Source organism: Macrobrachium rosenbergii, chromosome 49 (assembly GCF_040412425.1).
Source record: "Macrobrachium rosenbergii isolate ZJJX-2024 chromosome 49, ASM4041242v1, whole genome shotgun sequence".
In the NCBI taxonomy this organism is placed as follows: Eukaryota; Metazoa; Arthropoda; class Malacostraca; order Decapoda; family Palaemonidae; genus Macrobrachium; species Macrobrachium rosenbergii.
Window position 1 is genome coordinate 38,562,203 of NC_089789.1, and position 24,771 is coordinate 38,586,973.

Below are 24,771 nucleotides of genomic sequence, written 5' to 3' on the forward strand. Positions count from 1 at the left end.
ATTATTATTATTATTATTATTATTATTATTATTATTATTATTATTATTATTATTATTATTATTAAGGCAAAGATGTGTAAGTACCTAAAAGTTTCGCTTTTCTTGTCCTATTTCTTTTTTTTTTATATAAATAATGAAAAGACTAATAGCTTTCAGAATATTTAGATGAACCAGGCAGTCGATCGTAGGTTAAGGTATGACGTTAGTCTGTCAGTGACATTATATCGTATTACACAGTTACAGTTATGCATTACATGTACAACTTTTTTCTTCTTTTTTGCCATTCCTGTTATTCGTATGTGACGTGAGAGAGACGAAAAGGTGTTGCTTGTTTCCATAAAAATCATCTCAATTTTTTTTTTTTTTTTTTTTTTTACGATATGAGGTTGATGGGAGGCCGAAGGGGCAGGCAGCTCAGTCACCTAAATTAACAGGCACTAAATGTTAATTTTTGTCTGTTTTTAACTATTTTGTATGTGACGTCATTGAGATGAGAAAGAGTTTGCTCGTTTCCATAAAAATTATCTCAATTTTTTCCCAAGATTAGGCTGATGGGAGGCCGATGGGGCCGGCAACTCAGTTGCCTAAATTAACAGATATACGAAGTAAAAGGTAATAGATAATTTTGCGAGCATGAAATAAAACAGTTAAGGACCCGACTTGTTTCTTTCGAGTGCCATTAATGCTCTTGTGTACATACCAGAGAGGATGTTGACAAAAGTTGGGAAACTCTCTCTCTCTCTCTCTCTCTCTCTCTCTCTCTCTCTCTCTCTCTCTCTCTCTCTCTCTCTGTAGACGGGAAAGGCCAGGCATGAAGAATGAGTCTGGCTTTATCAGCCATTGATTTCCCATCGAGCTAGACCATTGCTGCTGAAGGATCCCCCCGCCTCTCTCCTCCCTGCACCAACCCCTCCCCCTCTCTCTCTCCCTGCACCAACCCCTCCTCTCCCCTGCACCCCCCCCTCCTCCCTCCTCCCCATTTCGGTTTTTCTTATCTGGAAAGAAGTGTCTTGTCGAAACCAACTTCTTCCAACTTCAGGCCAAAACACAAGTAGAGACAAATTCCTTCAGTATAAATGTTGGTCGTAGTAATGAAAGAAATATGATGTTAATAACATAACATTGAAAATAATGATGATTATATACTTGAAGGGGTCTTACGATTTAGAAAAAAATATCGTTTTAGATTATTCGGTAGAAATCGAGAAAAATGTCCTTTTCAAAGAAAGGTCGCCATTAACCAAATGAGATATAATGTGAGAAATAACAGTAATATAAATATAACGAGAAAAATTAATGGGCCTTGATAAAGGAAAATTATAGAAATAGTATTAAATATAACGGAACAAATAAAGCTTAGTTAATGATATTAGATCAGGCAGATTGTTATATTTTGGACTGAATGATAAGCTGGAAAAGATGTCAAGCTTTTAGCTTTCTGTAAAAGAAAACTATTGTGCCGGCTTTGTCTGTCCGTCCGCGCTTTTTCTGTCCGCCCTCAGATCTTGAAAACTACAGAGGCTAGAGGGCTGCAAATTGGTATGTTGATCATCCACCCTCCAATCATCAAACATACCAAATTGCGGCCCTCTAGCCTCAGTAGTTTTGATTTTATTTAAAGTTAAAGTTAGCCATAATCGTGCTTCTGGCAACGATGTGGTACATGCCACCACCGGGCCGTGGATAAAGCTTCATGGGCCGCGGCTCATGCAGTATTATACCGAAACCGCCGGAAGATAGATCAATTTTCGGTGGCCTTGATTATACGCTGTAGCGGCTGTACAGAAAACTCTGGTTGCGCCGAAGGAACTTCGTCGCATTATTTACTTGTCTGTTATTTATTTTAAGCTTTGTTTTTCATAACCCCCCCCATTCACCTTCCATGTTTTAAACGCCTTTATCAAATACCTGATACTTCATTCGATTATTTTTTAAGAGATTGTTCTCCTGTCAGCGACATCCTAGAATATTTACCTTTTAGAACAAACTACTATATATAATGGGGTCTTTTCCACCAATAGTGGCTTTTTCTCACCAACAATGGTTCCTTTTTCCCCAACAGTGGTTTGTTATTTCCTAACAGAGGCTTCTTTTTCCCTTAACGGTGTCTTCTTTTACCCCAACAATGGCTTTTTTCCTAACAGAGGCTTCTTTTTCCCGCAATTGTGGCTTCTTTGTCTCCAACAGTGGCTTTTTTCCCAAACACTAGTTGTTTTTCGCCTCACAAAGGCTTCTTTTTCACTCTGCAGTGGCTTCTTTTACCCATAACAGTTGCTTTTTTTTTCCTAAAAAAAAGGCTTTCCTTCCCCACCAGTGGCTTCTTTCCAACCCCCCAAAGTGACTTCTTTTACCCCAACGGTGGCTTCTTTTTCCAAACAGTGGTTGTTTTTGCCCTAACAGTGGCTTCTTTTCTCGAACGGTGGCTTCTTTTCCTCAACAGTGGTTTCTTTTTTCCTAAAAGTGGCTTCTTTTTTTCCCCAACAGTGACTTCTTTTCCCCCCGACAGTAGTGACCTAGACTCAGCCTATCGTCAACGGATATCTCATTAGGCCATCTTCCGTGAGGTCTGTTACGACAGAGAAACTTCCCTCTGTCGTCTATATTGTAGCTCCAGTGAAGCAAGTGCGTGTTACTCGTTGGCAAGGCACTGCCGTTCACAGTGGAGCATTGTGAATTGGTCTCTCTGGAAAGAGAAACTGTCTCGCCTTGAAGCGATTCGTAGCCCACGATAAAAAGGACGTAGTCTGTATTATTTTAGAGGCTGTAGTCCCTTGCAACTGTGCTTCTTCCGCCTCCATGTTGTGACGTCACGTTACTAAATATCAACAGTTCTTTAATGACTCCGCTGTGTCTTGGGTCTCACTGTAACCCACGACCACACTCGTTTGATATAGCAGGCATAATTTTTCACCATTTTTAAAGAAAAGTGGAATGTCACTTTACTAAATATAAGCGTAATTTTTTCCCCTTTTTTAAGAAAAGCGGGATGTTAACCGCACTTCCGGCCCTCGTCTTGCATCCGAGATTCGGCCCAGCGCGAGTGCATGAATTACCTTTGGCAAAGTTTGTGGATTTTAACATAGAAGGTTTAAAAACTTTTCTACCTCGCCCCTGTACTTTTTTACTCCCGTGGAAATTTCAAGCTTTTGACATCTGCCGCCTCAAAAAAAATAATAAGTGAAAAGTTTTAGTACCGGAGTCACCTCTTCAAAAGAACGTAAGTGAAAAGGCAGGTTGGTCCTTCCAGGATGAAGGGCAATTGGAGTTTATCTCGCTTGCAAGGGAGGATAGTTAGGATGGCTAGAAGCTTTAGACTGAATCTGGAAAAGATGGAAAAGCCTAATAACTAAGCATTTTCCGGTAACGATACTTCTAAGAAATCGGCTTGACGTTCACCGTGTAAACCAACTTGAAGTCCAGTGCATTATTGCAGTTTTTCTGATATATATATATATATATATATATATATATATATATATATATATATATATATATATATATATATATATATATATATATACATGTATGTATATATGTATATATATGTGTGTGTATATATTTATTTATTTATATGCATACATACATATGTATGTATATGTATTCCCCCTTCGAACACATAGTGAAATATTTAGACTGGCAGGGAACAAAATAGAGAGCTGGGACCTCGTTATTAGGTTGTTGAGTTTGAAGCCCATCTCAAGTGTTGCAGCACTAATTAAATTAATGAATTAATTAACTAATTACCTTAGAATAATTATCAACTAACTACGTTGTTATCGCGTCTCTCTCTCTCTCTCTCTCTCTCTCTCTCTCTCTCTCTCTCTCTCTCTCTCTTTGTAGGTAACTGTTCCCCTTATGGACTATTTTTCTGTTTCATGAAAAAGAAAAATCGAAACTTGCTATTTTTACATTTTCATTTTTTTTCTTTTATTACTTTGCATTATTTTTTTTATTTTTTTTTCATTTTCTTAGCATTATTTTTTTTTCATTTTTTTGCACATTTTCCATAAAGAGGAATAACTTGATCGTGAGAACACAAACGTCTGTTCGTGTTCAGTGACTGACTTTTCCTATTTTTTTTTTATTCAGAGATTCTTTCTTTTCTGAAGGAATATATAAGAATTTCCTTCATTACTGATATTCACAAATGCCTAAATAGTGCTTTTGCCGCTGCTGAAACACAATGGCAGGTAGCCGTACAATACCAACAATCTCTCTCTCTCTCTCTCTCTCTCTCTCTCTCTCTCTCTCTCTCTCTCTCTCTCTCTCTCTCTCTCTCTCTCTCTCTCTCTCTCTTTCTAAAGGCCCTGTAGGTCTCTGTAAAGAAACTACGCTCTCTCTCTCTCTCTCTCTCTCTCTCTCTCTCTCTCTCTCTCTCTCTCTCTCTCTCTCTGTAGGTCTGTAACGAGACTACAGATATGTTTATATCTTAAAATTTCTGTAAATAAACTGCTCTCTCTCTCTCTCTCTCTCTCTCTCTCTCTCTCTCTCTCTCTCTCTCTCTCTCTCTCTCTCTCTCTCTCCAGCGAAACTATATATTTATCTTTTAAAATCCCTGTAAAGGAACTACGCTCTCTCTCTCTCTCTCTCTCTCTCTCTCTCTCTCTCTCTCTCTCTCTCTCTCTCTCTCTCTCTCCAACGAAACTATATATTTATCCTTTAAAATTCCTGTAAACGAACTACGCTCTCTCGCTCTCTCTCTCTCTCTCTCTCTCTCTCTCTCTCTCTCTCTCTCTCTCTCTCTCTCTCCAGCGAAACTATATATTCATCCTGTAAAATCCCAGTAAAGGAACTACGCTCTCTCTCTCTCTCTCTCTCTCTCTCTCTCTCTCTCTCTCTCTCTCTCTCTCTCTCTCTCTCTCTCCAGCGAAACTATATATTTATCCTTTAAAATCCCTGTAAAGGAACTACATGCTCTCTCTCTCTCTCTCTCTCTCTCTCTCTCTCTCTCTCTCTCTCTCTCTCTCTCTCTCTCTCTCAACGAAACTATGTATTTATCCTTTAAAATCCCTGTAAAGGAACTACGCTCTCTCTCTCTCTCTCTCTCTCTCTCTCTCTCTCTCTCTCTCTCCAGCGAAACTATATATTTATCCTTTAAAATCCCTGTAAAGGAACTACGCTCTCTCTCTCTCTCTCTCTCTCTCTCTCTCTCTCTCTCTCTCTCTCTCTCTCTCTCTCTCTCTCTCTCTCTCCGACAGACTCGAGTTCAAAGTCATGAATCCCTCCGCTGCATAACCCCACTCTAATCGGCTTCTGATTTTTGAACACGCATATCATCGGTGTTCCAGTGGGTTTTAGGATTCCCGTGTAACAAGGGTGCGTTCTCTGCAAAGCCAAATCCTCCACCGTGTATTTTTGTTCTAATGGAAGAAATTCGTTCTTGTTACGGAATTCCTTCAGAATATATATATATATATATATATATATATATATATATATATATATATATATATATATATATATATATATATATATATATGTGTGTGTGTGTGTGTGTGTGTATGTATGTAAATATATGTTAGGGGCAGATACACTTACCAAATATATAATTTCCCTTCGAGTTTTATGTGTTATTCCTTATGTATAGCGAATTCAGTGTTAATTGTTTTTTGTGGCTTGATATTTGAAAATAAATTTTTTTTTTCCATTATATATATATGTGTGTATGTATGTATGTATATAGTATATATATATATATATATATATATATATATATATATATATATATATATATATATATATATATATATATATATATATATATATATACATATATATATATATAGTTAGCTTAGTATGCCTGGAAAGGTATTCGATTGAAAACTCAGACAGATGACAGAAGTTTCGATAGTGGCAGAGTATAGTAGATCTATATGTATATATATATATAAGGAAAACTATAGCTTAGCTCTTGCTTTGTGGGTTTCTCGGGCCTTGTCTTGACCCATTGCACACCACACCAGACTCCCAAGGTCGGTTGAAAGCCCTTTGAGAATTAACTTGTGATTGGTGTTTCGATGTTACTCGAAGCATATTTTTTTAGGTGTTTTTTTTTTCTCCCAATCCTGTTTGGATAAACATGATGCTCATAGTTTTTGGGGTTCATATTCATACAGGTATTAATGTTTATTAATAGATAGGATGAACATATGGTTCATCTCAGTTCAATATTATTTGCTCGTAGTTTTTGGGCTTCATATTCTTACAGATTTTAATGTATATTAATAGATAGTATGATCATATGGTTCACCGTGGTTCTAGATACTTCGATCGTGGCACGCAGTTACAAAAACGCGTGAATAAAGATGAAAGGCAAAATGATGCACAAAAAAACGAGAATATTTTCATTTTACTTTTACATCCATGTGGAACACTCGCAAAACGTCATCTACTTGCAAAGCAAACTTCAAAGGAAACACAGAGCGCAGCAAAGAAAGATACATCACCGAGCAAATAAACGTATGCATATTTAAACAGGAAGCCGAATGCGTACTTTTTAGTTTTCCTTCCGCATTTTTTCTGTCCGCCCTCAGATCTTAAAAAAATACTGAGGCTAGAGGGCTGCAAATTGGTATGTTGATCATCCACCCTCCAATCATCAAACAGTCCAAATTGCAGCCCTGTAGCCTCAGTAGTTTTGATTTTATTTAAGGTTAAAGTTAGCCATGATCGTGCGTCTGGCACCGCTATAGGTGCCAACAACAACAGACCACCACCGGGCAGTGGCTGGAAGTTTCATGGGCCGTGGCTGAGATTTTCTTGGGCTGTGGCTGAGAGTTTCATACAGCATTATACGCCGTACAGAAAACTCGATTGCGCCGTAGAAACTTCGGTGCATTTTTTACTTGTTTTCACGGGCCAACAAATTTTCACCAATTTTGTGAGAAGGTTTTACTAGTTAACTTACACATCAAGGACATAAAATAAATTAAATCCACAGAGTCATATTTATTGTAATTGTTTTCCTTTAGAATGTTTGTTATGGTATTAATTAGTAACGATATATATATATATATATATATATATATATATATATATATATATATATATATATATATAGAGAGAGATATAAAGAGAGAGAGGAGAGATAGATAGATAGATAGAGAGTCATCCAATTCAAGTCGTTAAGACTCAGTCTTCACCAGAGGAGAGCCCATGATCGATTCCCGAGCGAGACTTACTCATAGGATATTAGCACGTTCTATGAAAAAGCATTGCGCTTTAGTGGACCTGGTACTAGTCGATTGTTGTTAGTCGCAACCTGAAAGAAAAAAAGGTAGCCACTTCATCCAAAAACATTTTAAAAGAAAAAACGTTAACGATATATATATATATATATATATATATATATATATATATATATATATATATATATATATATATATATATATATATATATATATATATATATATATATACACATGTTTCAGAACAGCGTAAAAGAACCGAGAGAAGAGAGAGAGAGAGAGAGAGAGAGAGATTAGACATCGAGAGAGAAAATAAACGGACTGAAGAGCGAAGGGGAAACAGATCCATGGAAAGCCAAGAACGAAAAGTTTGAGGATGCAGAACAGAAGGAAATAGGAGACAGAGGAATCTAAGCAGAGGTTAACAGATTTAAAGAGTCCTGTGCCCTGAGAGGAGACACTTCTCCTTTTCGTGGAAATAGCTGCGACGCTCCGACGACAACAGACGGGTGAGACAATGGGGTTATATGTTTTAGGAAACAGAAATTGATCGTTAATAGATTTGTAGTTATTCGTATGCACATATTCCGGTGCAAGAAAGAAAGCAATATCCAGTAAGACGGCCCCGTTTGGTGGAAGTGCCGTCGGTGCAACTCACGCGGTGCACTGTAGGCAAAAGCTAAGGTTCTTGGCAGCGTTCCGTCGGCCCCTAACTGCAACCCCTTTCATTCCTTTTACTGTACCTCCGTCCATTTTCCTGTCTTTTATCTTCCTTTCCTCCTGTTTCACCTTTTAAACTTTTTTTTTATCTCAATTTCCCTTTCAGCGCTGAACGATCTCATAAGTCCCAGCGCTTGTCCTGTCGCCTAAATTTTATATTCCATTCCATTCCATTAAGTTGGAAGTATATTAAAATGCTAATGAAATTATCAATTACCTTACCGGAAATGGAAATTAATTACTGATATGAAATGGATTTTGGGAATAAAATCTCACGTTTTATTTCAAAGAGATGTTTGATTTAGATATATATTTTCTGCCTGAGAAATAATAGCTATGCATTCATTTTTTTTATAATTTTTTTTGTATGAAAATAAACTATTTAATATTTCATATGAATACTAGCTGTATTCATATGAATTAAGTTTAGAAAAGAACTTGAAATATGTATGCTAATGAAGTTTTAGCGGTAGATTGAAATTGATTAAGTTCATTGGCAAGTGAATGAATTGCATATTGGAGAAGCATAAATCAATTGTGCATACTACTAGTTAAGTAAACCAATATTGTTACAACTTGCTGGAATCAGAAATAGTGATTTTTCAGTGACAGAAACAAATGAACAGAAAGAAAATTACTTTGTCACCGATACAGGAATTAATTGCGTTCGATAAAATAGAGTAAATTCCTTTTACTGAAGAAAAACGCGATTGAATTACATTGGCTTTACGCAGAAAGAATTACTTTTTACCTTCAAACGGAAATTAACTAGATTACGTTTCGTCTTAAACAGAAATTAATTACGTTTAGCCTTTATCAGTATTGAATTACGTTTTGCCTTACATCGGGGTAAATTACGTATAACCTTAAGGAGAAGTTAAATTCAATATTTTCTTGGAAATTAGTTACTTTTAGCTTTACAAAAACGAATTACCTTCAGTAGAAAAGAATTCCATTTAGCTTTTAACAGAACAGAATGACATTTTGACTCAAATAGAAGCAGTTACATTTTGCCTTGAAGAAAAATTAATTATATAAGTAATTTAAATTAATTATATAAGTAATTCTTTTATTCTAAATACCAAAATATTCATATTGTGTCTTTAATGAAAAAAATAAATTACGGTTAGTTTTTTTTTACATAACTGAATTGTATTATACACAACAGAAACGAATTTCATTCAGATTGCATTTCGCTCTAGATGAAGATGAATATACGATAAAAGAATGAAAACTTCCAAACAGCAAAAAGATTTCGCCAGAGACGGAACTAGAAGAGCATTCCTGAGAAGTATTGTCTCCTGAAAAAAGTTGGAGAGAGAGAGAGAGAGATGAGTTATTGTACCCGCAGAAGCATTATGGGGAGATATATGGGAGGATATGAATAAAAAGGAAATTTCCTCTCTCTCTCTCTCTCTCTATATATATATATATATATGTGTGTGTGTGTGTGTATGTGTGTGTGTGTGTGTGTGTGTGTGTATGGGCATGCTAATAGCTATATAAATCATAAGAAAATTATGTATTTTGAGCAGCCACGTCACAATTCATTACTGCCATCCCATAATTTTTTTTCCTTTCGTGGACAAACTTCCCCCCACCAACCCCCGAAAAAAAAGCATCGTAAAAAAAGTGTTTTCTACGTAGTATTTTTTATATGACAGTTTAATTTGCTTAGGTGAAACTATTGATCCATATGTGGTGGAGTTTATGCGCATGGTAAGTGAATTCTCTATTTAAGTAATACATATATAATATATATACATACATACATACATAGATACATCACTGACTGTTATTAAGGACTCTCTCTCTCTCTCTCTCTCTCTCTCTCTCTCTCTCTCTCTCTCTCTCTCTCTCTCTACTCAAAAAGTTACTTGATATTACCATCGTCACATAGGACTCTCAGGGAAAGAATATTTACGATATATATATATATATATATATATATATATATATATATATATATATATATATATATATATATATATTTATATATATATTTAATATATATATATGTATGTATGTATGTATGTGTATATATATATAAATATATATATATATATATATATATATATATATATATATATATATATATATATATATAAAATATATATATATATATATATATATATATATAAAATGTATATATATATATATATATATATATATATATATATATATATATATATATATATATATATATATATACAGGACCCCGATTCAGGTTTAAGATCTGGGTACAAAGTCGAGACAAAGAAAATCTCCCAAAGCTTTTGGGAGATGATAAAGATATATGGTGGAGTCTGACAAAATAAAAAAAAAAAAGATCCATAATTCAAATGTCGGATGAAATATAGAATACTTTTGATAAATGGGGCTTGGGGAAATCCGAGAAAGAGAAACGATTCAGATAAACACAAAAATCTGGTGGGATTGATTTCTGGCTTGTAAATCATCTTCCCTTCGTCTTTCGTAGGCGGTGGATTAATTTTTTTTTTAATCCACTTTTCAACAGAGGTGGATTACTTTTTTTAATCCACTTGTCGACAGAGGTGGATTAATTTTTTCTAATCCACTTTTCGACAGAGGTGGATTAATTTTTTTTAATCCACTTTTCGACAGAGGTGGATTAATTTTTTTCATTCAGTTTTTCGACAGAGGTGGATTAATTTTTTTAATCCGCTTGTCGACAGAGGTGGATTAATTTTTTTAATCCACTTTTCGACAGAGGTGGATTAATTTTTTCATTCAGTTTTTCGACAGAGGTGGATTAATTTTTTAATCCGCTTGTCGACAGAGGTGGGAATTTTTTTAATCCACTAAGAAGTGGATTTTTTTTAATCCACTTTTCGACAGAGGTGGATTAATTTTTTCATTCAGTTTTTCGACAGAGGGATTAATTTTTTTAATCCACTTTTCGACAGAAGACTTATTAATTTTTTTTGTCTGTTGTATCTACTGTGTGAGATTTTGTTGTTTGTTTATTTTTCGTGCGCATAAATATTAATTGGCCTTTTTTACATTAATCCACAGGATTAATGAGAGAGAGAAACAGACAGAGAGAGAGAGAAAGAGAGAGGCGTATGCCATTTCACGATATCAGAAAGTGAGAAAAAAAAAGAGAAACGGGGAATCTATTGATTAAGTCCATGTGAAATTCTAAAAAAAAAAAATAATAAAAAAGAGAGTCAGTCAGTTATTATCTTATATTACGATTACGAAAATTGAGAAGGATTAAGAGGTAGAGACGTATTACCGAAATATCTGCATGTGACCGTCTCAAAAAAATGAGAGAGAGAGAGAGAAAGAGACAGACTCAAAAAATGAGAGAAACAGTCATAAAGTTATCCCATTTAACCACTTCAAGAAGTTGAGAGACGAAGACCGAGTGAAGTCATCTGACGTTCATATTCAGTTCTCCTCTCTCCTTAAGGAGAGAGAGAGAGAGAGAGAGAGAGAGAGACTTTTTTTGGGAGGGGCGATTAAGCTGCCCTCCCATTGGGTCGTCCCCCCTACCGAGGATTTATTGTTGGGGTGAATTGAGGATAGGCTGCCATTTTCTTTTCTTATTCTCATTCTTTTTAAAGGTTTTTGGTCCCCTCTGATTTATTCCTCGGGTTCGATAATTCCTTTTTTATTTTTATTTAATATTTTTTTTTGCTCGGGGATATTTCGTTTTTGTGCGGTAGAATTCTTTATTTTTTTTGCTCGGGGATATTTCGTTTTTGTGGGGTAGAATTTTTATTTTTTTTTGCTCGGGGATATTTCATTTTTGTGCGGTAGGATTTTTTTTTTACTTTTGCCAAATTCTTAATTCACATGATCATCGTGTTAGGTTATTTTTTTAACGTTACTGTTATGTGTATCTAGTCAGAGAGAGAGAGAGAGAGAGAGAGAGAGAGAGGCATGATTTTTTTATTTTTTTAATTCTCATATCATATGACTAGCGTGTTAAGTTATTGTTTTAATGTTACTGTTATTTGTTTTCGGTGTATCTAGTCAACGAGAGAGAGAGAGAGAGAGAGAGAGATTTTTTGCTTTTTTGAAATTCTAGTATCACATGATCATTGCGTCAAGTTATTGTTTTAGTGCTGTTGTAATTTGTTTGCTGTATATCTAGTCAACGAGAGAGAGAGAGAGAGAGAGAGAGAGAGAGAGAGAGAGAGAGAGAGAGAGAGAGAGGAGAGATGGGAGGGGGGTCAGGGTCGAGTTTTTTTATGCAGAGAAAAATCGGCACTTTGCTACTGTGCCTGTTTTGAACGTATCTGAAAAACGGAACTTGAAGAATGAATAAGGCACTGACTTTGGTATTGCTTTTCTCTAATGCCACCCCTTAAGGAAGGGAACAGCTTTTTCTTAAAGATATAAGCCCTTAGATGTGAATATATGCGTGCGTGCGTGCATGCTTTCGAACCCCGTTGACTGACACGTCGATGAATTTTCAGACGTTAAAAACAGTCAGAAAATTACGAGACGAAAACTAAACTTAACTTGTCTTATCTCAGTCTGTTTAAATTAACCTTTAGGTAAGCTATTGTAGGAATTAGCAGAGTAAAGAAAGTAACAGATTTAAAAGCTTTCATTTTGAGGTAATAAAATAGCAAGTGGGTCTTCCCGTCTCCCGTTCAGCTCTCTCTATTTACTTCCTCTGTGTGTAATCCTTTTGTTCTCCTGGCTACAGGAAAGTGGTCTTTCTTTCTAATCTTTGATTTTTTTACCGAGTTTCTTTGTGTTATTTATTTTCTACCGAATTTCTTTGTGTTGTTATTTAATTATCTTGTCTTCGTCATTATATTTTATTTTCTCTTTGTAATAATAATAATAATAATAATAATAATAATAATAATAATAATAATAATAATAAAAATAATATCTTTATCTGTAGTGTGCTGTCATCCAAGTCTCTTATATCGAAGGGAAATAATAATAATAATAATAATAATAATAATTGTGTTATTATTATTATTATTATTATTATTATTATTATTATTATTATTATTATTATTATCATCTAAATCACTCCCATCCCGAGAACACTAGAGTTAGCAATCCCTCCTGATAAGGTGATAATAATAATGATGATGATGATGATATGATTATGATCATCCCTCAGCTCACGGTAATGAGACAGACACTACACTGTTCTCGGTCTCACGCTCGGTGGCGGCTGAGGAAATCCAGCCAATTTACATAATTTCCCGAGTGGCGCCGGGGGCCTTTGGCGGCCTCTGAGGAGGAGGGGGAGGAGGAGGAGGAGGTACCCCGCTCAGAGGGATATTTCAAGGTGAAGGATGCCTCCCGCCTGGCTCTGGGAGGGCCTCTCTCTCTCTCTCTCTCTCTCTCTCTCTCTCTCTCTCTCTCTCTCAACCTTTTGTGACTCTGTTGACTTCGTGGTCATTCGGCTGTTGCAGGTCGTCGGTAAGGAGGTGAAAGAGAAAAAAACTCTCTCTCTCTCTCTCTCTCTCTCTCTCTCTCTCTCTCTCTCTCTCTCTCTCTTGTGGTCTTAGCTTTAACCAATTGCGCCTTAGCTGACTTCTTGGTCAGTCGGCTGTATTGGGTCGCAAATAGAGAGAGAGAGAGAGAAATGGAAGGTTTAATGATGGTGAAAATTTGTTTGCTAAGCAATGTCACCATTTTGGTTGCTGAAATCATCATTATCAGCTTGGATTCTTAACCATCAGTATCACTATCATTTTCATTAAACCTTCCCCCTTGTATTTTTATCTCTTTTCTCCTTACCTGCGACCTACAACAGCCGACTGACCACTGGGTCAACAGAGGCTCAGTGGGTTACTGTTGATGATGCAGCTTCTTATAAAGCACCCTGACCCCCTACAAATGAAGGTGGACTCCCTATATATATATATATATATATATATATATATATATATATATATATATATATATATATATATATATATATATATATATATATATATATATATATATATATCTATATATATATATATATGTATATATATATATATATATATATATATATATATATATATATATATATATATATATGTGTGTGTGTGTGTAGAATAGTGGGCTGGGGGAGGGGGGTAGTCTCGTAAAGAAATTATCAAATGAGAGAGAGAGAGAGAGAGAGAGAGAGAGAGGTTACTAATGTTGTAAGATTCGATTCTGTATAACAATTTTTGAAATTATTGTTTGCTGTTCAACCACACAAACAAGAGCTCTGCAAAAACCATAAATTGGGATTGATACAGAGAGGGCGAGGGATGGAGGAGTTGGGTATTGTGGGGGGCCGGTAACAGGATCGTTATTGGCGATATCCCCTACCCACCCCACCCCACCGTCATTCGAATTACTTTTTTTTTTTTTATGGTGACGCCGAAGCCGTGATGCATAACGCTGTTTGGGTGTAATTCGCGCGTGTACTCATCAAAGGCATTACGGCGTTCCCGTAACTGCGTCGCCCGGCTGAAATATGCTAATTTTTCCCCCACACAAAAATCCCGATTTATAAATTCATTATCGACTCATCTACGCCGGGTAACAAATGTTCTCTCCTGATAAACAGCAAATGTTGCGCGCGTGCGCACGCGCCGTTAGACCGGGATGGGAAGTTTACACTTGGTGATTTTGTATTTAATAAATTATTATTATTGTTGTCTTATGATTGTTCTTTTAATAATATTCATACATTCGTAATGTTGTATTTTGTTTTTGTATGTATACAGGTATACCTCTATAGAAACACATCTGCGCGTATATGATTGTTTTTGCGGTATGAATGTACGATATGGATGACAAGCACTCAATTAATGATTAATATTTTGTTATAATTGTCCGATTGGATTATATATACAACTGACAGATTTCATTTTTAAATTTTTATTCTCTCTCTCTCTCTCTCTCTCTCTCTCTCTCTCTCTCTCTCTCTCTCTCTCTCTCTCATATCGATGTCCATTGTCGGGGATACTAGTTTGCAACACAAATTAATCAAATTTCTCTCTCTCTCTCTCTCTCTCTCTCTCTCTCTCTCTCTCTCTCTCTCTCTCTCTCTCTCTCTTTGCCTTTTGTATGCAGAGCGAATTGCGCGTGTCAGTTGATTGGCAACACAATATAAATATTCCAAACGAAGTTATTCGCGCAATTCCATGCGAGTGTACATACACATACAAACACACACATACACATGCATTAGTTGTTCGTCCTGATGGCGACAATGAACAAATATTGAGAGAGAGTTTTTTTTTAATGGTTATCAGCCGTCAATGATCCTCACAGCTTCATGAAAAGGCCGGCATAGAATCAAGCATCGATCTTCAATTTATTATGGTATTTATGTATGTATGTATGTATGTATGTATATATATATATATATATATATATATATATATATATATATATATATATATATATATATATATATATATAATATATATATATATATATATATTACATATATATAGGTATGTATATATATCATATTTATATATATTTATATTTTATATATTTTTATATTGTATATATATATATATATATATATATATATATATATATATATATATATATATATATATATATTCTCGAATACCTTACGGAGGGATTAGGAAGCTGATACCTCCAGGGCTGTCAGTCAGAAAGCGTCTTTTTTCACTAAATGTTTCGTCGGTCAGTACGTGGATAGGTGATCGCCAGTGACAGCCAGGCGTCGTTACCACGTTGCCTCGCTTGAACCTCTGGGGACATGGGCGTGGGTCGCGCAACCTCACTCCAAACATTAGAGCATAGAAATTTACAAACAGAATGTAGGCTCTGATATGAAAGGAATACTACCCAGCATCAGATTCGTTGTATGACTGAGCGTTGAAACAAGATTCCAGCATGGAAATGGATTCTAGGTCACTGATTAACACCTCCCTGACCCTACATCTCGGTTTAGGTCACAATCACGTCCTCTTACTGTTAACGATATACCAACCTGTTGTAGGTCACATAGTTCCAGGCATTGGCATATCATTTTTCCAGACCCTGTTCCAGTCCCTTCCAGTTCAGAGTACAGACTCGAAAGACATTGTTCAGGGTCCCTTCACCCCACAGCACCACCCTTGAGAAGGTCAAAGTTCTGTTCCCTTCCAGTTCAAAGTACCGCCCCCAAAACAAGGTCATAGGTCAAGTCACCTTCAGTTCACGGTATCTTTCCTTTAGAGGTCATTGTTCCTGCCCGTTACATCAAACCAATACTAACTCTTTATAAGTAATAGTTCCAGGCCCATGCAATTCACTGTGCGTCCCTTCTTGTAAGTCAGTTCTTGCTCTCTGTGAGTGATTGTGAAAGTCCAAGAATTGTCAAACCTATTTTTCTTCTCACTATATTTTACGAAAATAATGGTTAGATTGTTATTTGTAAACCCCTCAATCTGTATCTATTTTCTCATAGACACTCACACGCGAGCGCACACACATTATATATATATATATACACTCACACACATACATACAGACATATCTATATTTCTTGTGCAACAGGCTTGAACGATATCTCATTTATTGCACTAGACACACCCTCACATATATATACAGTATATATATATATATATATATATATAGGCTTATATATATATATATATATATTGCATATAGACATATATATATATATATATATATATATATATATATATATATATATATATATATATATATATAGTGTGTGTGTGTGTGTGTGTGTGTGTGTGTGTGTGTGTACAGTACGTGTAGATCGCTCAAGTCCGTTGCACAAGAAATCTGAATCTGGTTGAAGAGAGATGTCAGCATATTTCTCGGCTCCTTTGAATTCAGCCTCAAGGCGAGATCTCCGATATTGAATACATTCCCTCAGCGGAAAGAAAGGAGTGGAAGAAAATGAAAATAAAAAAGATGATACCAAAGAAGAGATTGAAACAGAAAGAAAGAAGGAGAGAGAAATACAGCGTGGTGTAGTATCCCACACGTGTTTTGAAAAATAGCTTCCATTATGCTACTGGGGGGCCACCATTTTTCTTGCACTCGTTTTGTCAATTTTTGAGTGGGCCTGAAAATGCAACAGTTGCGAAAAAAAAATATGAAATAAAATACAGAGGGGAACCAAATTCTTTTCCTTTCAGCTGGTCGGTTTTTTTTATCACTTATTGCAACACCCCTTCGAGAGGAAAAATAGATTTTTTGGCGGGGGCTGGAGGCATTTTTGAAAGTCTCAAATACCACTAATGAAGACGAATTCGTCCTTTTTAATACGAAATGAGATGAAGAATTTTATTAAATCCGGCTCTCTCTCTCTCTCTCTCTCTCTCTCTCTCTCTCTCTCTCTCTCTCTCTCTCTCTCTCTCTCTCTCTCTCAAAAACACCCTGAGGTTCCTTTGCCTCTCTCTCTCTCTCTCACTCTCTCAAAAATACCCTGAGGTTCCTTTGCCTCTCTCTCTCTCTCTCTCTCTCTCTCTCTGTGTGTCTTACTAGAAGGAAACTTATTAAAAGGGAAACCGTAGTCTGAAGTGAACTCTGAATATTTATCTGTTTTCTCATGAATCTATGAATCCCATTTTGCAATTCTCTCACATTTTGTATATCCAAAACCTCAGGTTTTCTTCATTAAATTTTCATTACACTCTCTCTCTCTCTCTCTCTCTCTCTCTCTCTCTCTCTCTCTCTCTCTCTCTCTCTCTCTCTAGAAAAATTAAGTAAAATTTGCTGTCATTGTTATTTTTTTTCATATCATGATTCCTGTTCTTCTGTCGGAGTCAGATCCAAAACTCTCCTGTATTCTTCATTGATTTTAATGCTTATCTCTTTCTCTCCCCCTCCAACAAACCCCAAACCACCCACCTAACTACCAGATGGGAAGCGCGCGAGCACGAATTCCCGGGCGAGGTCGCAGTCTCCATCAGCCATCCAGTGACCAACTTCGAGTTCTTCTACGAGCCATTTTACGTCGCCAGGGACGACGCCCCGCCCCACGACGAGAGGTTCCTCGGCTACGGCTTCACCCGGAATACTCAGGTGAGGACGGGATCTCTTTCCTCTCTCAACTCTCAGGCCTCGTTGTGACTCCTTTTCCGTCCCTTGTAAGACCCTCTTTAGAATCTTACCCTGTTAGCTTCGGTCCTTATTGTGATTCAGTGGATAGTTGTTTTTTTTTTTTTTTTTTTTTTGTAATTTTGGGGCAGTCACCAATCCAGGCACTGACCAGACCTGGCGTTGCGTGTTGAGAGACCAGCCTTGAAGTGAATGTTTCTTGCTGTATTGTGGGATTACTAGAACATTATTTACAGCAGTTTTTTGGAATGAGAGAAATATCGACTGAAATAGAAGAAATTTTTCTCTCTCTCTCTCTCTCTCTCTCTCTCTCTCTCTCTCTCTCTCTCTGAAAACACTGATTCAGTCGCTTGTGTAAATAGAAGTCTCTCTCTCTCTCTCTCTCTCTCTCTCTCTCTCTCTCTCTCTCTCTCTCTCTCTCTCTCTCTCTTTGAAAACATTAAGTTCTCTCTCTTGTACAAATAGAAGTCTCTCTCTCTCTCTCTCTTCTCTCTCTCTCTCTCTCTCAAAACATTAAGTTCTCTCTCTTGTACAAATAGAAGTCTCTCTCTCTCTCTCTCTCTCTCTCTCTCTCTCTCTCTCTCTCTCTCTCTCTCTCTCTCTCTCTCTCTGAACATTAGTTCAGTCTCTTGTGTAAATAGGAGTCTCTCTCTCTCTCTCTCTCTCTCTCTCTCTCTCTCTCTCTCTCTCTCTCTCTCTCTCTCTCTCTCAGATATACGAAAGGTCCAGCGGGGCAATGTGGAGACGTGTTCGAGGTCAAATCATAGTAAGACTACGCGAATCAAGCATGTCGTGCTTATTGAGTTAGACCTGTAGGGAAACGTGTTGTGTGTGTGTGTTCGCGAGAGCGTTCCCTCAGCGTTTTTCCCTCCCGAAAAATAAAGAGTCACGATCGAGTTGCAATAAAATGCTGAACGAGGTGCGGAATCCACGTGTAAACAAAGCGGTGGGGTAGCCTTTGTGCAACCACATAAACAAGTTGATTCCAAGCGCAAACAAATGCGGTGTGTGTTTGTTAAGTCTCGTGAGCCAGAAACAAACAGCATACAAGTGGAAATATACGAACAGCAAACAGAAATATATTCGTACAATAAACAAAAATCATTCGAACACCAAACAAAAAATATTCGAACACCAAACAAAACAAAAAACTATCTATTTGCAGACAAATTCGTGAGTAGGTTTGTGATCCTGAAGCAAAATACCAGTGCATATAAGCCTAAGTTTCTGTAAGCCAATCCAAATGCTTTGTAAAAGATGAGTTTGTGTGTGTGTGTGTGTGTGTGTGTTTTTTTTTTTTTTTTTTTGACACCGATCTTGCCCATTTCAGATAATCTTCGTCACTGATTTAACTAATAAAAATAAGCCTCTAAACTCGAATGCAGCAGTGTTTTTAAAATTTTGCTTATTTCCATCAGCTAGACTGGATGCTCATAGTTTCCAAGATCACATAAAAAAATTCGTTGAGAAGTTTTTCATAAAATCGCACCAGCCTTTTACTCGGTCAGAGTAGTGACGGAGATCGATTCTCTTTTGTGTAAAAGAATCCGCTTGATGAAAAGCAGCTGATTTCGAGTCATCAGATGATTTAGGATTATAAATTCATTAAAAACTTAATAGATTCGTTAAATTCATTTAGAGCTTAACAGATTCGTTTAGGTCTGTTGAAAATCAGACAAAAGTATCACTTCGTTTGGCTGTTAACCATTCCTCTCATCTTCTCCCTTCTTATTTCTGTCGGATACCCATTCCCATTCCGTCGGCCTCTTGTGCCTCTACATGAAACCACGTACCTACCAGAATAGAGATAACCTTGTTTAAAACACATACACAGACACACACACATCCACTCGATTTTATTTCCATGCTGTGATGAATAGCTAGTACACGTGTCATGTTTTATGTATGTGGATAAGCAACAATGTTTGTCTTCTATAAAGTTTGATTTTATTGAAGGAATAGTATTGAGAAACCAAGGCTAGGTTATGGAAGACATCAATATATATATGTATGTATATGTATATGTATATGTATATATATATATATATATATATATATATATATAGAGAGAGAGAGAGAGAGAGAGAGAGAGAGAGAGATGAGATGTCTCAACGTGAGTATTAAATACGATAAATGTATGTGTGTATATAGTACACATTCATACATTAATTCTGCGAGTAACTTGAGCCGTAATGGTTTTTTTTTCTTTATTTAAGACACGCTGTAGCAAACAAATATGGCATCCAGAACTCTTCATAGATATGAATTTACTTTTCGGAGAGAGAGAGATTTTACTAAATAAATAAATATAATTGTTAGCAAGTCACCATTGTTAGGAATGTGACGGCTGAGAAATACAATTCAGGAAATCAGTGTTAAACCGAGCTTGATTTTCTTTGCTTTATAAATATTGAGTTAAGTTTTTATTATTATTTTTAATTGTATTTTTAATTGTTTCTCTAGACTTCACACTTTCATTCAAGATCTGTATGTCTTCAGTAATTATTAGACAACAAAATCGATTTGGTAAAATGAGAAACGTTGAACTAATAAATGAATGACCTAATTTTTTTTTTTTTTACCAGATTTCGAAAATAAATAATTACGGCTGCCTTCATTAACCGTAGCGGAATGTACACGTCAGAAGAATGAACGTAGAACGAAATAATTGATCAAAGAAATGAAATTCGGAAGTATATTATGAGAATAACGTACCTTACATGCCTTAACACGAATTCCGTTGCTACGGAGGGCCCATGGAAACACGAAATGGCTAAACGTGGCTAGAGCATTCAAAAGGGCTTAACGATTACTTGGAAGCAAGGCCGTAGCAACTGGCAGACTGCCTCTCTCTCTCTCTCTCTCTCTCTCTGGGTAATTATGCAACACTGATAATAAGTTGTAGGACTTGAGGACAGAGATTATTAGCGGTGATGATGATAGTGAAATTGCCTAAGAGTGATGTGTATTTATAGTGAGTGATAAATGTATTTATAGTGAGTGATAAATGTGAAGAATCTTGATGATCAAGCAAGTGAGGAGTAATCAGCATTATATTATAATGGTGATAGTGAAAGTGCTTCGCTCTCGGGCCTCATTGCTACCCATCCCCACTACATCCATAGCAATTACTCTTCTCCTTACTCCTTCTTCTCCGCCAACGAATTCCTCCGGCCCTTCCGAATCTCCCCCTCCCAACCCCCACCGCCGGTCAAGGTATCCCTTCAGGAGCTGAAGAAGAAATGATTTTGAAGTCACTTTAACGCGAAAACTGTCTCTTGTGGGTTTATAGAAACTCGTGCAGATTCCAGATCCGGATAAAAGAGAAGGTCAAGTTTAAGGGTGAAAGTACACTTACTGCTTCTAATCGGACATTTCTTATTCCCTAATTAAAAGCCTTTGAAAGAAGTTGGGGTTCATACAAAGTTTTGCTTGAGTATAGCTTTCAAGAACTGAGCTGTTGGCCGACTGTACGTAACAAAAGCAATGTTGAAACAGCAACAAACTTTAGCGGCCTGGTGCACTTGGCAGTGAACCTTACCGAGGTTCAGAAGCCAACAGGCTGAGAATAATTCACATTTTCAAAAGATTGTTTTGATATAGAAGGACAGGGATTCTGAGGCTCCTTCAGAGAGGTATTTGAATAGTCCCTCTGTTCTAAGATTCAGTTTTCGGACGCACGACGTGTTTTTACCACCTTATGGTTTCAGTGGGTAAAAATGTCTTGCACTTTCCTTTTGCTTATGTTTATGGTGAATTTATGGTGAGTGTTATTTTCCAGTCTTAGAGTTCTTTTTTCATTCTCTCATTGCATCTGATTATTTTGACTGCGTTACTCGTCACTTGCAAATATAAATAATTTCCGCTAAAATAAAAGATCTCTCTCTCTCTCTCTCTCTCTCTCTCTCTCTCTCTCTCTCTCTCTCTCTCTCTCTCTCTCTCTCTCTCTCTCTCTCAGTGAGTCATTCATCCTGCTGAAGATTTTCACTATAAGCTCTCTCTCTCTCTCTCTCTCTCTCTCTCTCTCTCTCTCTCTCTCTCTCTCTCTCTCAGTGAGAGTCATTCATCCTGCTAAAGATTTCCGTTATAAGTTCATGCATCCAATACTTAATCGTATAACATTCGAGATAAGCAAGTTCATATTGGAGCAGAAGTTGTGCCAGAAGGAAATTGATCGTACTTTTATAATTATTGGTGTGACGTGAAACCGTACAATTGTTGATGGAAGTAGCATCTAATGCATATAAGAAAACAAATGTATAAAGAGACATATAGGATCTTTCCTAGATAATGACCCCCAAGGGTTTTAACCCGGTATGTAGGCTATCAACCTTTGCGGCGTCTTTAGCACAAGCCCGTTTGGGATTACCGTGAAAACATAAACAAAAGACTGCAAATATCATAAAGATAATGACCCCCAAGAAATATTAGTCCTCGATAACGGCCCCCGAAAACCCTTGGGGGTCACTATCTAGGAAAGATCCGAAACATATTCTGTGCGTTCACTTGTATCCGTATCTGTCTCCTGTCCTTTGCATTTTTGCAGTTAAATATATCCTTCATCTTTTTCCTTCTTAGCCCGGTTCCTCTCGAGCCTTCCTTCATATCCCGTATGTTTTGTATTTTTCATCTCTGTAGACATGGTTCTGCTGACTTCAAGGTCAAAAGAATGACAATCTGCAGACCTTGCTAGATATTTCTCTTCGCAAAAGAATTGGTCTTGTGCGATCGACCTCTTCATTCGTTACTTAAACCTTAAATCAATATTTCATTCTAATTCTCTTTTCTTGGTTCTGATCATTCATTTTTTTTTATTTAATGTTTATATTTATTTTGTTCACTGTCATCATATGGGCATTGTGTTTTGAGGAAGTTTGGAAGTTTCCTTGGCAAGGGAATTTTTTACGAGTTTCGTATGTGTGTTTGCTTGTCATTGGTAATAGTAATAATAATAATAATAATAATAATAATAATAATAATAATAATAAGAGGAGTCAAGCCAGCTGTCTAAACCAGTGTGTACTTATTCAGACAACAAAACTATTGTAGCTTTTCTGCTCCTGTGTGCAATACGACCTCGACTGAACCGAAATATAAAGTTACAAAACTGTGAAATGGAAAAAAAACAAAACAAAAAGGGGGCTTATCAACACCATTTGCCAAAAGAATTCGTTCCCTACCGACGCATGATGCATTATTGGTGAAACTGAGAAGCATCACCAAAAAGTCGATGGATATCGGTCACACTCAGCACTATACTTTTCCAGTTTTTATTTTTCATTTTTCTTTATTTTCCCTCTCCTTTTTTATATTCTTTTCGTTTTATTTCGCCAAAGTTTATTTTATCAAGTCATGTTATTATTCTTTTTTTGGTATTAGATTCCTTTTTGCAAATTTTTTTTTCAAGTTTTTAGTAATGTTCTTTTCCTTTTTCACCCTTTTTATGAAGTTGAACGTGTAGTAATTTCCAGTATTTTTGTTTTATCTTTGTAAGGAAATATTTTTTTTATTAAATTAACATTTTACGTAGTGATTTGTTTTCCCTAATCATTCAATCGCACGTTAAATTTCATTCTTATAAATCATATTGTTCTTGTTTCCAGCCTCACACCCACACAAACCCAAGCATACACACACACACACACACACACACACACGATGGGTGTTTGAAATTTTGGGAACGCGTAGATTTGCAAAAGTCTTTCATAAAAGCGATTTTTCACTTCAGTTCCTTTATTGCATTTTAAATTTCTTTTCGGCGCAAAGGAATGATAATTTCGAATGGGATTCACTTGTAATTTTAACTATAAAATGAGGGTTATTTTGCATGAGAGAGAGAGAGAGAGAGAGAGAGAGAGAGAGAGAGAGAGAATGAGCGAAGTCACTCTAAGCTGACTATGCGTTGTTCCATCATCAACAACAAAAAAAGGTCTGTGTACTATTTTATGTAAGAATAACAAAATGAAAATAAATTCATATACAGTCATTGGGATCATTATTCATTTGCTGAAGGATCATTCTGTTTTGGACAGACTAGTCTGGAATAGAGGATTCCCAGTCTGTCCCGAGAGACAGAATTTAGTATTATTGGTCAGGTTTATCTTGCACCAGAAGGTAGGGGAAGGGGTGTGTTCCCCCCTTAGGGGTCTTTATAGATATTGCTAAGGCATCACGCCATAGGCGAGTGTGTGATCAGTAACAACCATTCAATCCCGCCTGCTGAGGCGGCCAGGTTGCGCGCACACCATGGGCAGTAATGCTCGATGGAGCCTTTTATCTAGTTTGTCAGTCTTATTCCCTGATTCAAGTTTACGGTTAACGTGCAAGAACTCATGGCTAGAACCCCAGAATTGTTGTTAGCCGCAGAATTTTAATATGAGTTCATTATCTTTACTGGAAAACAAGGAGAGAGAGAGAGAGAGAGAGAGAGAGAGAGAGAGAGAGAGAGAGAGAGAGTTTAAGCGCAAATCGAACGACTCGAAACAAGAGTCTTCATTCATGCACACATACAGACATACACACACACACACACACACACATATATATATATATATATATATATATATATATATACTATATATATATATATATATATATATATATATTATATATATTTTATGTGTGCTTAAAATCATCGATAAATACATGTTGTATGTAATATAAGTACTGTATGTATATTACACATACACACACACATGCAAGATTAATGAACTTTATCTTTTATCACTTCTGTTAAGTACCATAAAATCTCATCTTTATAATCTGGTGTCTATGTGTGTGCATGTATGTATGTATATGTATATATATATATATATATTAT

The 24,771-nt window shown here is 36.3% G+C and overlaps 1 protein-coding gene across 1 annotated transcript in view; it reads left to right on the plus strand.

Moving 5' to 3' along the window:
• LOC136832263 (beta-1,4-glucuronyltransferase 1-like) overlaps window positions 1-24,771 on the plus strand; it is a 363,239-nt gene that overhangs the window by 333,084 nt on the left and 5,384 nt on the right. Inside the window, 1 exon segment of the mRNA XM_067093130.1 lies at window positions 17,753-17,915. Within this exon segment, the coding sequence (XP_066949231.1) occupies window positions 17,753-17,915 (163 nt within the window).